General features: G+C 45.6%; 1 protein-coding gene across 1 annotated transcript in view; it reads right to left on the bottom strand.

Annotated features, from left to right (window-relative positions):
* Window positions 1-7,816: 7,816 nt before the first annotated feature.
* The window catches only part of adgrl1a (adhesion G protein-coupled receptor L1a), a 49,113-nt gene continuing 42,220 nt past the window's right edge, over window positions 7,817-14,709 (bottom strand). The window contains exons 22-25 of the mRNA XM_053443242.1: window positions 13,266-13,362; window positions 10,341-10,463; window positions 8,876-8,893; window positions 7,817-8,736 (exon numbers count right to left, since the gene is read on the bottom strand). Coding sequence (XP_053299217.1) covers window positions 7,817-8,736; window positions 8,876-8,893; window positions 10,341-10,463; window positions 13,266-13,362 — 1,158 coding nt within the window. The remainder of the gene's footprint in view (window positions 8,737-8,875; window positions 8,894-10,340; window positions 10,464-13,265; window positions 13,363-14,709) is intronic.

The following is a 14,709-nucleotide window of genomic DNA, read 5'->3' as shown; positions in this document are numbered from 1 at the left end:
TAATAATAATATTATTAATAATAATAATAATTATATTATATATATATATATATATACTATAGAAGTTTTCTCACTTTTATCCGTTTTGGGTGCATTTTCTGACATTTCCTTTCAGATGAGCCTGCCGTGCGCAGTGTTGAGTCATTATAACGTCAGCTCATCATTCTGATCACAGAAGTTTTACCTTGAAGAAAACTTTGACAATCCTGATGGAAAACTGTGACGTCTAAATTACTCTGAGTTGTACATTGAGGCGCAGTAGGACCTAAAGCACAACTCCGTATGGCAATAATACATTTATTGATAATAAAAGCTTAATAGTCAGTTTATTTAATACTTGATCCGCCAAGTGGATGGGCGGACCATGTCAGAAAATGATCTCAAGACACACCTGTGAGATTACTTCATTCATTCTTATTGCATGGAGTGCAATATAAATAAATATTGTACGACGTATTCTATATTCTAATAGGTGTTTCAAACATTATACATTACATAGGACAGTTTGTTTTGGTTTGGTTTTTTGTTTTTATCAGCTCAATGAAATGAAATAATAACATAATAAGGTGGTTTTCTGCTATTTTATTTGTTATATAACCTGATTTGCTTTTTTAATTTGCTTAGTATATTGTTTTTTCTGTACTAATTACCGTGCTTGTATTTGTGATTAGTCATCTGATTATGATTCTGTATTTTACTCTTATTTCCTATATACACGATAGCATTGATTTAGCCTTTGAATTGATCTGTTTTATTATGTAATAGTGGCATTATATGTAATGAAAATATGCCATCTTGTCATGAACTTAACACTGATTTTATGGCCCTTTTGTTTTACTTTGGTTTCTGAATAACTGAAGGCAACACAGCACTTGGAGTATCATCTAAGAACCACATGGGGGCAGTAATTAGTCGCACAGTCCTACAACACTGAGCAACGTCATCACACCTACTTATGTTAAATAATCCAAATGCATTATTATTCCAGACTGCAAAAGCTTTCTCAATTGTACCAGCATTTACAAAATGCATATAGTTTCTTTACATTCTGTAGTTTCATGATCAAACCATGTGGCCAGAACTAAACATGCTTTGTAATAAATCACGACTCAGTATATTAAGTAAATATTATATTATATGACAGCTGATTGACTACTGCGTGGTTCTTCTGTGTAATCAGCGTGTGTGTGTGTGTGTGTTGGTGCTGCTAAAGTGCTCTGATTTATTAATCAACCAATAAAAGAACAGTGGCTACATTACACATCACTTGGTAATTTGAGTGTTGTGCACCGTACGTCGCAGTGCTTAAAAGATTTGTTGCCCCTGTGGCTTGATGTATGGCAGTAATTAAAGTATCACACAAGCACACGGAGGCTCAGGCTGAATTTAATACATCTCTCTCCTCCATCTCTGGGGATCTGCCGAGATTCGCTGTGCGTCTCGGTTTGTCAATGTCTGATTTCTATTTTTAAGCTTTCCTAAATGTGCAGTGACCTTGGAAATGCCCCACTTCTGCCTCTCAGATGGACTGAGTGCCAGGAAGTGTGTCAGGGGTTAGAGGCTTTGTTGCCCGTGTTTGCCATGTCAGTGTGTGAAAGTGTAACTGGGCCGCCGAGATGAGGGTGGTTGAACGGTCAAGGCTCAGAGCCTCCTCTCTCAGGGAGTTTCACTGAGGGGACACGAGTGGGCAGATGAACGGATGGGTAGGAGGAGGGGTGTGCAATCACATGTCATCATGCATGTGCAGCGTACAGTATATGACATAAATAACACGGGTAAAAGGTAGAGGCAAAGCTTCAGGGAAGCCTGCGATTATAAATGAATGCCCTCTGCTCAGATGCACATAATAATTAGATATCAGCTAATTAGTTTCCAATCACGGTGCATTGTGGACGGGATTAGGAGCAGTCGAGGAAACAGAACTCGATGAGGGCCCACCAGCGATCCCACCACATCGGGGATAAGGAGGCTTAGAGGGAAGCCACAATAACACAGACACTTAGGTGCGTTATCAATAACTAATCTGGAGCTGAACACAATCTTTGCGCTCACTCCGGAGTGTACTAATGGTCACCGGCCGTTGTGCGCTGCTGCTTAACAGACAGCTGCAAGCACAAACAGTGTTCCCTTCAGAAGTCAGTAAGCTGCACTCACACTGCAGTTATTAAAAGATTACATCGGGGATCACATCACACCGTATGATTAATTAACCTTGACTGATGCTTTGTTGAGCTGAATCAAGCCGAGCAAGGGGGCCCACGGCTCTGCATGTACATACACATACGTACGAGACGGATGAGAGCGTCACTGACTCAGCGTTACTGTGGTGGAGCAGAGCCGCACTTCCTGATGATTGGTACGGGGCCGGTCTTCACATCCTCCCCGGTACGCAAGGCTCTCATTGGTCCCTTTCCAAACACTTAGAGTGGTGGGACACTGGGTTTTGCCTTCTAAACTGACAGCTTGCCCCCCCCCAACCCCCCTTCCCCCTCCCCTCCTGCATCTCTTGTCATCACTTTGGGGCACAGGCCAGTGTTTGACAGAATCATCATCATCCCAACCACCAGGTCACATGGAAGTTGACTGAGGAAGGGGTCTGTGCCGCTCGGCTGCAGTCCCCCTGCTCCTCATGGCACAAACAGGTGAGCAACACAATGCTGTCCTAACCTGAAGGATGGCGCCTGAATAAAACATCACCGCTGCTTTATAGTGGTCGGGGGAAACGTCTTTTCATTTCCAGTTTTGACTCATGAAGGTATATTGAAGTATATGGAACAGCAAAACATTAATAATTTCTCGGTGCTTTCACCACGTCGGCACATGCACACTCAAGAAATGATGCACTGCACCGACTCCACGCCAGCTGAGTCCCTTCAAGATGTTCCCAGAGAAATCCTCAAGCAAGAGCGCCGCATATTTGTAATAGTTTTTTTTATTAATATGTGCGGATACAAGGTCGCTCTGACCTGCGATGATGCAAACACTCACAGAAAATCGTCCCCTTTGGCCCGGACAGCTGTCAAAGCAATGACCATGAGAAAAAAAGAAAAAAATCGTCTAATTAACACCATTGCATAAATTAAACAGAAACATAATCAAGGGATGTTATCAACCTCAGTATACAAATGTCTCAGTGGTACATGATAATTGATCCATTTCATAGAAAAAAAAAAATCACAGACAGCTCTGTAAATGGTGCGAAATGTTGAACTCCATATGGCCCTATGACAGACACAGGCTGTGATGGGGCGGTTGTTTTTCTGCCAGCTCTGTAGATGATCACCGGTTTGAGACTGCTGCAGCCATGGACGAGCACATTTCAGCTGCTCCCTCAGAGACGGTGCACCCAGCGGAGATAAAGGAAGAAGTAGAGAAGAAAGCGCCCTGTCTGCAGAATCAGTTTGCTCCCGCTGCATGTGGACACGTGTGAAAAGCTGAATCACGCCTTTCTCCACTTCGGTGTATAAAACTATCGAACCTGACTGAAGACTTGTCGCCTAACAAACGTGTCTGTGTGTAGAAGGATGTGTTGGTATTTGGACCTTGGGGTCTGCATCAAGATGGCTGCCGGCCTGACTTTCTGGCACAGCTCCCCATTGACATTCATAGACAAAGGAGAAACGGCACAATCCTCATCGCTGAGTTTGTGCCGTAGCCTCATATATTCTTAAAACTACTCTATTAGCATTAGTCATGTGGACACACGTTCCAAGAGAATGATATTAAGATAGCACCACTTTATTGTTTGCCTTTTAAAATCTCTTCATAATCAAATTCATTGTGATTGTTAACTGAGCCTCGAATCAGGTCCGTCATCTTTCCTCCTCTACAGGCAGATTTTTTTTAATACTATGAGGGAGCTTGAGAGGCAGCGGCAGTGATTCTAAACCTCTCTAGCAGAAAGTCCTCTCCTTGTTTCCAGATCCAGCCCGGCACAGCCATCCCGCTTCTCCCCCCCGCCCCTGGCTAGGATTTTGTGACATCTGTGACATCTCTGCTGATGTTGTCTCCGCTCTGTCCCCTCTTGGACCTGTCTTTGCAGAAATAATGACCCTCCGCTTTTCCCGCTGCCGTTGAACAGCGTCCCCACCTCCCCCCGACCAACCCTGCGATATGTAGGCCACAGAAATCGCTGGAAATAATACAAGTTGTGTGCAGGGGTCAACCGCGAGCGAGCGGACCGTCGGCCTGCTGGGAGCTCGGCTGTCTAATGATAGGCTGAACGACGCCACGGCTCCCTCTCCGCTGACACTAAGCTGCAGGGGTGAGACGGCACCGTGTCAAAGGTTGGGCGTCCCACCTTTTAAACAACTTCCCGCCTAACCACTGATCCACGGGCATGTCAGGCTTGCCTCCAGCGGGGGAATTAAACATCTGCAGACAGAAATAGAAGAGAGAGCAGGAGAGAGAGAGAGAGAGAGAGAGAGAGAGGGCGAGTTCACTGCGGTAAATTAGTACCCACGGTGTTATTATTGTAATCAGAGGGCTTTGAATGGTGGAGGAACTCCCGCGATGTGAGCCTCCCGTCCGCCAGCGTGGGCCCCCAGACCTTCTACTGTATAATCACTATCATTTACCACAGTGCAGCACTCCTCTGTTTATTGAGATATTAATCCGGGGTAAACAAAGCTTTTGACAAAACAAATTAACGCTCTAAAAGAAGTGCTGCACTAATGGCGTCCATTGAGATTGATATTAAAATGTGGATGCGATGTGTGTGTGTGGGGGGGCTGGTGGAGGCCTGGGAGGTAGTGAAAAAAAGAAAGAAAAGAAAAAGGGAGCAGGCCCCAGGTGACGCATATTCTAGTCTAAACAGGGTTTCTCCCAGGGGCCGGTCCCAGCTGAGCACTGGAGATCAGCATCAGCACATTATGTCAAAATGCAATGAGGGAGGGATGTATAGCTAATGATGATGGTGATGAGGAGAAAGAGGATGGCCGTCTTGTTTTTCCCATTAACACTTCCACCCTGGAGTGAATCGTTTTTGTCTCTTCAGTCCTGCTTGTTAATATATATTCAGTTGTCCTCTGTTGACCAAGCGAGTGCGGCGTCCGGACACCTGAGCCGAGAGACCCGTGCTTCAGGAACGGAAGACATGTGCATACTGTCTTTATTCATTTGCACACTCACAGGTTCCGCTGCACCTCCCAGTCATACACCATCAAACCAGTATTGCACATGTTCCCTCTATGGCTCCTGTGATAACAGTGGGGCCTTAGTTCTGGACTGCGTTGCACTATGCAGCCCATATAATGTCACACAAATGATTTGAGAGCAAATGGTTACAAATCCTTGTAATCTCTCTCCCTTATGTGCTTTTGACCCGCTCTCTTTCAGCCCCCGGAGCCACAGCTAAAAGCTGTCCTTGGGGTTCTCTTAGAAGTGGGACAGTCGGGCCCTAGCCAAATGTCACACTGCAGAGGATGCATCTATTTTCTGCTCACGTCCGCCCACACACACACACACACACACACACAGACAGACGCCACACTCGCTCATTTGCTGCAGGTTTATGAGGGAGATCAAAAAAGTAAAAAAATAAAAAGAAATAACGCCATGAATAAATCAATGTGACTAAATCTTCCAAAAACATACATAAAACCTGATAAACCATAACAAATAACTGCGTAGAGGAAGGCAAACTCCCAGTCGTGTAAAGGTCAGACCGATTTCAGCTGGAGGAAAGTGGCTTCATGAGTGGCTCTCTCTTGACAGCGAATCTCTCAAACGCATCGCTGGCATAAAGGTGCCGTATTGAGAACACGTTCCTGCCCATCGGTCAACCGTGTTGTCATTTTCATGGTATATGGAGATCTCATGTCTCCTCAGGCGCTTGGATTGTTTCTCTGTCCTCTTCGAACCCGATCAACTTGTCGAGAGCAGCTTCCATTTGAGGCGGGGGAAAGTAATGGCAGCTTTCATACTCATATGTGTGCATTCACACACACACACACACACACAGACAGGACATGAATGATTTGTCACATCAGGCTCTGGAGTAATGCTGAAAATATCTCTATGAAACGGCAAAATGCAATATTCTCTGATAGCAAAACAAACATGCTAAACCCATGTTATTAAAAGTGTTTAACTGGTTATATCCCCAAAATAATACAAGAACAAACCAAACCACTTTATGGATGCTGTTGTTAACCCACAATGCTTCACCATTTCTTGCGAGGGACAGTATGACATTTAACGTCTATCTCGCTCGCCCCACGCCCCCTTCGGCAAATTCTACCCTGGTAATGTCAAAGGTCAAACATTAATAACATGTTATGGATCATATTACATAAAAACTGTCCCATTTTTTTTTTTTTATTCCGTTTTGTTTTTGAATAAATAAAAAAGTACTCCACCTTATAATCTCTCTCTCTGCCTTTTTCTCTCCACTGGATCAATAAGGAATTTCACTAAATGGCACAGTGCTGACAGTGATCGGGCAACAGGGGAGAGAGAGAGAGAGAGAGTGCATCATTCAGGTCACAAACTCCAAAACATTTTATTTTTTTCTTTCGGCTGTTGCAGTACAAGAAGTCATTTTTCATAGTATTTGTTACTTTTTGTTGCTTTTGATCATCTGGTGTCTCTATTTACATAGCAGGAATAAAGTTAATTCATGTGTGGCTCCTATGTACACGGTTATACCAATTGGTCGGCCGGTGCGTCGCGACGTTTACAGTCTTGGGGTTGTCGCAGTTACACACAGGAAACAAGTCCACTTCGACTGTCTAGGCTCTAACAGCAAAGTAGGGGGGGGGGGGGGGGGGGGGGGGGGGCAACCAGTCAGCCCCCGGAGGATGCAGACCTCAAGTCAACAAATTGAATACTCTCTTTAAAACAATAGCAAGGCAGTCACTTGACTTTTTGAATGCCCCGGGCAAACAACCAGAGAGCACGGTGGAGAGGACCGGCCAGTCTATATAGGGGGCGGGCTCTCCTGCTCTGGGAGGGCGGGGCCACGCCTCCTCAGGCTCCGTCTCGGCCTCTACTCCACTTCTGTCCACCGTCGTCGATTCATCGCAGGACAAGATGAAGGCAACACTGAATCAACTCCCACTGCCAGCCTGGGACGAAAGCTCTTGCTCCCTTTTACCTAGACGGAGTACTGTTTTCACTTTTGATGTTCAGTAATGAGCACTTCTGGATGAGTGTGTGTGAGTGTGTGTGTGTGTCTGCATGTGTTTGTGTGTGCGTGCTTGCCTTGTGAGCGTTCTAGTTTCTGTTTTGGCTCAATAAAAGATATTTTTGGCAACAATGAAGAGCTTTCTGTGAGACATTTTTAGGTTATAATAGTGTACTATATTCCCAGTCTCCACAGTTAACTACTCCTATCAAATAATGACTCCAAAAAGACCTATGGATGGTAAGAAAGGGAAACTAGATACAATATAAAATGATATTCCCATCTCCGGAGGCAGGTCTGAGTTGATATTACATAAAAAAAACTTTAACAAAGTTTTAAAATTTTGAAATATCTGAAGGTAAAGGGGGTGGATGGGTACATTCAGAGTGCTGGACTTGGCCTTAGGGTACCAAAAGACCAGGGGAGGACTGGGTTTGGAGAGAGCTTATGAATGCTTAGTGGAAACACAGCCATCACTCATCTCCATAAGACAGAGGAGGGTTAAAGACAAAGGCTGCTTCTGCAGAGTCAGCCACGACTTCCCCTGAAGGTCACTCTGTTAGTTAAATAAATGTCAAGAGAAAGAAAGGCAACCAAACAAGCAGAAAGTGGAGAGATGCAAGCACGAGGCGAGCTGGGAGGCGGCTCCGGCCATCACAATAGTCCCCAACTTCCTCTCCCAGGTTTCAGTCACAGGCTGGTGACCAGCTGCATCTGTCCGTCTCCCTCATTGTGGCCAAGCTCCTGAGCCTGGTGCCCCTCCCCACTGGGTCTCCGGGCTGGGACCTGGTAGAAGGTCTGCATGGGGGCCCCACGAGAGCCCAGGGCAGGCCTCCCGGAGGAGTAGTACAGCTCCTCGGGGGGCTGAGCTGAGCGGGACGCCACCTCCAGGGGCTCCGGGCTGCTGTCGGGGTAGGGTGAGTCTCGCAGGTTGGTGATGCTGGTGTACAGGGAGTCACGGGCAGGGGAGTCTGGCGCTCTGCTGCCCCCCTGACCGCCAGCACTCTGGCCACTGTGACCGCTGTGGCCCAGGCTCTCGGTGAGGTCGGCCGTGTAGCTCTCTGACTCCTCTGGGTCGCTCTGGTAGAGGACCGACTGGGCGCGCTGCAACAGCAGGGGTTCCTCCAGAGCTTTATAAAGTAGCTCCACGTCCTGCGGGGTGCGCTGCCGCCCGTCTCTCATGAAGTCCTCGTCTTCATCCATGCTCATAGACAACTCTGTCCCGGCTACGACTGTGCCTCGACCGACCCCACCGTGAGGACGTCCCCTGGCCAGGCTGCCACACATTCTGTCCCCTACGTCACCTCCACCTCCTCCGCTCCCGCCTCCGACACCACCCCGCAGGTTGTTATGCACGAGCTCCGAGATGATCATTTTCTCGAAGGCTGCCGCGTCGGAGAGGTTTCGTCGGATGCCTCCACCGCCCAGGCCCTCGGAGCCGCGGGGATTGAGGAGGGGCGGCGGACTGTCTACACCACCGCCTAGGAAGTCACAGCTGCCACCGCCTCCACCCCCTGGGCCACTGCGCAGGGAGTAGCTGTTGTTGAAGTTACCATTCAAGGGCAGGGTTTCCATCCCACAGGGGTCACGGGCCTTGGATAATGTGCTCTCTGTACCCAAAGAAGAGAAACAGCAGACAGAGGGTTTTGTAATTGTTGTACAGACACATGTACATGCCAGTAAGAGAAAGAGAATAAATACCTAATAGTAAAATGTAACTTGGTGAATCTGGCAATGATTTGTACTTACTTGGATCACGAAAGGTTCCTGTGCATCCCAGAGAAAGGCATGTGGAGTGAATAAAAGGAAAGATAAGTAAGTGTTCTTTAATGGGGCAACATTAACTTAATGTATCTCTTTTAAAGCGGAACCATTAACAGAATAAAAAAAAATATCCTTGTCCATTCGCCACCTTTCTTTTCTCTGTGTCTTTCTTTCACATCCAACCTCCAAACTCCCAAAGGCAAACACATGCTCACATTAACTTTGATTTATGCAGACTTACTTCTGATTTTTCTGACACCATATTCCTCCAACATTACATCCAAGCCACAGAAAATACTCAGGATACAGGATATATATTTACTACTGTCAGTGATACCTAGACGCATACATAATTCATTCAAAACCTTGTACAGCAGCGGTAATGTTTATTTTGCCAGAATTTATTTAGCAAGACATTTTGTTGTGCTGCAACATCACCGTCGCACGGCAAAGCCACAGCCACCCAAACAGCGAGAGGCATGTTCGGTTTTTAAAATTCAATGTGCAGCGTGACTTTAATCAACGCTCTTATTCGTTGGTGGTGTGGGTAATTAGACATTCTAATGAAGTGCTCTCCCTGCTTCCTCTCCCACTCTCTTCTAAAAATGTCCCGGCTGCCAGGCCCGTGGCCATCAGGCTTGACGTATTGTGCGGAGAGGATTTAAAATATTTAGCAGAAACGCTGCCTTAAATTTCAGTCCTCAGAGACCAGGCCAGATACTCTGCGGGGGCACACACGCAGAGCCAGAGATCAGCCGCACACAGCCGTGGCTCCCCCGTACCCAGTAAATATTGGTACCGTCATGGAGCAATTACCAAAATATGTCTAATGCAGCAATTATAGACATCCAAAGAATGCAATGGGGATGCAGAATGTTATAAAACAGCTATCAGGCTGTTTAAATAGCCCCACTCTCCACATACACACATACAGGGAGCACTCTGACTCGACCTACATCCAGATGGACCGTCCCTGGCCACTGAGCTGTCTGATCCCTTTCTGTGGCTGTCCTGATTTGAGCCGACTACTTCTCCTGCCCAGGAACATGAAAACCGTCTTCAAGATTTCTGGCAGCCACAACTGTAGCTAAACTTCTAATCAATTTGTGGCTGTTCTCATGAAGATTTGAGATCTAACCAGATGGCCGGTTAGGCTATAGGCAGTGTTTGGCACTGCTCTGCTGAGGCTCGTGAATCTGTCTGACAGCTCCACGGGCTGAAATAACAACACACACACACGGCTGTCTCTGTCACACACACACACACGCACACGCACACACACACACACACACACACACACACACAAATGCAGAAGAGAGTGTGTGTACACCATGTCAGACTACTGACAGAATAACAGACAGAAGGACAGCTAGGGGAGAGCACACTGCATTCACACTGGTGTGCTGGCAGGACATGCACGCACACACTGGAGTGTTTACGAGGAGCTAACCGGTCGAGTTGAAGACACCAGGTGAGGGCGGGGTGAAGCTCTCAGCCAGCAGAGTGTTGTAAGGAGAGGTACCAGTGCGAGTCTGTAACACTGGGTTTGTCAGGAGGTGGTTGCCCATGGTTGCTGCAAGACACAAACATAAAGAATAAAAATAAACGATGAATATAATCATAAACAAGCTCTTATCTTTGCCTCAGGTGTATGCAAAGCAAGCACGCGCAGGAACGCTGCACACAATAGGTGTAATATTCAGAAACTCACATTTCCAGACTCCAGTAATAACATCTGGAATCACAGAAATATTTACTGTTTATACAAATGGGGTTATTTTTGTTATGCTGATGCTTTATAGTGCAATGTTTATGCCTGCTGATTGTAACCTTTGAGTAAAAAAACAATTGCAAGGGAAGGGTACTGTGTGGAGCATTGCCATGCAGTTCCCCCCCACCCCCCCCCCCCCCACCCCACCGGCTCCTGACATTGTAGTCAGACGGGGGGAGAACAGTAATGCGTGCCATTATGTAGTCTAGGGGTGCAGCCATTGAAACACAGTTAATTTCACAGGGAAATGTGAATGCCACCACAAGACAAATATAATTCAAAGAAATGGCACACTGGGAATGTTGTATAATGCCCATGTATGGCTCCAGCCTGAGGCAAGTCGAATAGAAATGCCATGAAATTAAAAATAGGACAGCATGACGGAGAGTGGTCCAAGGCAAAGTGCAACCTTCAGGTCTCACGCCTACCGTTCATCACCCAGCGAGGGAGCAGGGAATTCGCGAAAAGAAAAAAAAATGAAATACGCGCTCAGGCACAGCTCTTTATTTGTCATTTTCCATCCTCCTGCACTTCCCCCTGTCCGTCTCTCTGGCACGCCGGCACAAACCCCTCTCCCTCCATTCTCTGGCTCGCCCTGCTGTGTCTTGACTCAACCACATTTCATCAGTTCCTCCTGCCAGAATTTTTTCAAACACCACCAAATTAGTTGGGATTAGCAGCCTGTCTGTATCTCATAGGAATATCCTGTAGGAAATTAAAGGAACTAGCTTGAAGTGGAAGAGAAAAAGTAGGGCAAGGGGAATCATGGGAGGCCGTGTGTGTGTGTGTGTGTGTGTGTGTGTGTGTGTGTAGGTCTATGTGTGTGTGTTTGTGTGTGTGCATACACTCCATGTCTTGTGGACACATTACCATTATCAGGAAGAGATTTGCAGTTCATGAAGAAGTAAAGTGGAGAAATCAAAGAGATCCGCGATGCAAGTGATAACGACGCAGTGTTTCTCCTCCATATTCAGCCTCTTTAATTACTCCTCCATGATAGCGCTCCTCTCTATGTCTCTCTTCTCCTCTCCTCTCCTCTCCTCCCTACCTCCCTCCCCCTACTCCCTCCCCTTCCTCTCCCACTTTCTGTGAACTGGCAAACTTTTTCTCGGAGGCACAGAAAATGAAGGCGTCACGGCACAGTTGTTCCGAAGAGTTTGTTTGACAGCGCAACATGGAACGATCCACATTGTGTGTCTCCTTCAGGCCCGGTGATTGCTCTATCGTGACGAAAAAGCCCCCCCCCCCCCCCGACACCCAACCCGACCCGACAGCCCCGCCACACACACACACAACCCACACGCAAATACAAACACCTCATCCATTCAGCTCACTCACTGCACCACTATTCCTCACCCCTTGCCTTGCTTCTGTCACTCTCCTCAATTAGAATAATTACCCCCTGTTCGCTCACACGCTAATCAGTTCATTAAAAACCAAATGGATGAAATTAGCATAGAGAGCGATGGCTGATTTAGCTGCTGCCTCTGTGTCATCATCAACGCCCACCCCTGAAACCGGAAACCCGAGCCGACCTCCATCGCCCCCGTGTCACTGATGGCGGCGGCGGGGATGCCACCAGTTGCTGAGAATAACACAATCAGTGACTACACACACGTTTTGAAAGTTCAGCAGGTTTCAAATAATGCCTGGTGCCCACAATGCACGGAGCACTATAAGAGCCGGCTGCATGCGTCACTGCTTTCTGGCTGAGAAAATATGGATGTTTGTTTGGATGAGATCGATTCAATGCAGGAACAGAAGTCTAAGAATTTAAACTAGGGCTGGCACTTATATTATAATATTTTGCTATAATTATGGTCACAGCCACAGCAATTAGGTGATATTTGGTCAGGCAAAAGAAATATTTCTGTGTATTTTGTGTAGAAACTATGCTTGTATATATATATATAATAACATCTTTCTTACGAAGTACAAACCAAACCTATATTATTGGAAAAAGGATAAAAAAGTCTTGTATAGAAATTCAACAAATGTAAAGACATCATGACACCTCTTTGTCATTATCGCAATTTAAAAATTGAAGACATAATATAAAATGAGAGACGAGATAAACACTATTTTATCAAAAAGGCAGCGAGTGAAAAATAATTATAGCCTGTAACACATGTGATCTTAGATATGGTTAAATGGCTCCACCGCCTCTTTCTTATAACTCATCATTATTTTTAAATTCTTAAAATTGTAGATGCACTTAGATCTGCTTAATTACAGTAGCAGGAGTTAGCAAACTGAAACCCACCATCCATCAAGCAGCCTCAAACCAAATTAAGCTATTGTTGCTACTAACTTCCATTTGGCTGTAAGGCAATCTGAACCATTAATTAACCTTATAAACCCGTATGTGAGCATGTTTTTCATTATCCTTCATTCTGTCATTTACACACATTTAACAGTGAATAATGACGCCGTGCTTTGCTTTAATCTGTCCACTCTCCTCTCATGAGTTGTTTTTGCTCAGCTGTGTCTCGTTCACTACACACACTACCCTACACACAACAGGCACGTCAGGATTTTGGGGTGAGTGTGAGTGTGTAGAAGTTGCCGAAGAGGAAGCAGAGCAGAAATAAGGCGAGGCCTCACCGCGGTTGAGTGTCGGGGTGCTGTTGATATCTCCCGCCATGAAAGAAGATTCTGTCTGCTTCCGAACCGTGTCGTTCCACATCCTGCGGATGCGACTCTGGAAGAGGGAGCAGAGCGCAGTGAGCGGCAGGGAAACAGAAAGCAAGTTAAATATAGAAACACGGCGGGTAGACTTTGTAACTCAGTGGGGCTGCTGTAATCAGAACTGTGGGGCTCGCTCTAATCCACAAAGAACAATAGACAAACATGTCAGATGAAGGGGGCACGCAGCGATGTCATGTCACGAGAGGTGATAATAAACCCGAGATGTGTGAGACATGATCGCTGGTGCAATTGTAATTTGCGAGCGTCTCATTGAATTGTGGGAAAAATTTGTTTGTTCATTTGTGAGAAAATAACTGATGTCGTGACCCGGCTCATGAGCCATGATATAAATGGGATAAACACAGACTTTAAACAGGAAGTTTTTTTATAAGTTAATTATGAGATATTGTGGCTGTGAGGCGTGTTAGGCAGTATCAGTGTGTCGGCAGGTGGATGAGTGTTAATATGATGAATGAATGAGAAGTGTTGTATGGTGTAAAAACCAGCCGAAGAAAAGATGGTGCCAGAGGGAATGACTGGATCAGGTCTCAGCTTTTATATGATATGAGTTGTTGTCTGTAAATTAGTTTAATATCTTTCTGCTTAAAATCAGCGTTTCTCCAGTTTATGTCATGTAGTTTCTCTCTCTCCATCCCTCGTGCACCATGTTTTACACTCATCATTAATCCACCTGCCGACCCACTAATACTGACTAACACACCTCAAAACCCTTAATATGTTTTCAGTTAATGTCTTATAAATTATAAGTTGGTTTATCTTTCCATTTCAAATCTGTGTCTGGTCAGGACTCCATCATGTGTCTGTGCCTCTACACAAACACCAGCATGGACAGTACTTCCTGCCTTTATTTTGCTCATGGCCTTCAACAGACATATAGTTTATTATTTTATTAATGAGTCATCTACCCTGTAAAGCACAGTGTCTGCCACTAATGGATGGTAACACTCCGGGAGAGTAAACTGCCTGATCAGACCAGATTTTCAACCGAACCATGTAATGAACACATCAAATATTATCACATATAACACACTTAAATACTGCTGTGTCATTGAGAGTAAATTGTAGAGCAGCAGTGATGCTTCACTCGCTGCTCTCCGCTCTGTCACTGGAGAAAACAACATGACTGTGGACTGAAAGTTAAGTAATTAAATTCAAGTGCTGTGCAAAGTAATGGAGTCATTGCTATTGATCGGCAATCAAACTCCTGACAGATAAACTCACTCAACTTACACAACAGACTTTTTAAAAAACTTTTAAACAAACAAAATAAATATATGGAAGGAGAGATGGATGGATGATAGATAGATAGATAAAACCATTTGATTCAAGAAAAATGAAT

This window comes from Pleuronectes platessa, chromosome 16 (genome assembly GCF_947347685.1).
Source record: "Pleuronectes platessa chromosome 16, fPlePla1.1, whole genome shotgun sequence".
Taxonomy (NCBI): domain Eukaryota; kingdom Metazoa; phylum Chordata; class Actinopteri; order Pleuronectiformes; family Pleuronectidae; genus Pleuronectes; species Pleuronectes platessa.
Note: the sequence above shows the minus strand (reverse complement) of the source record. Positions and strands in the feature narration are given on the sequence as shown.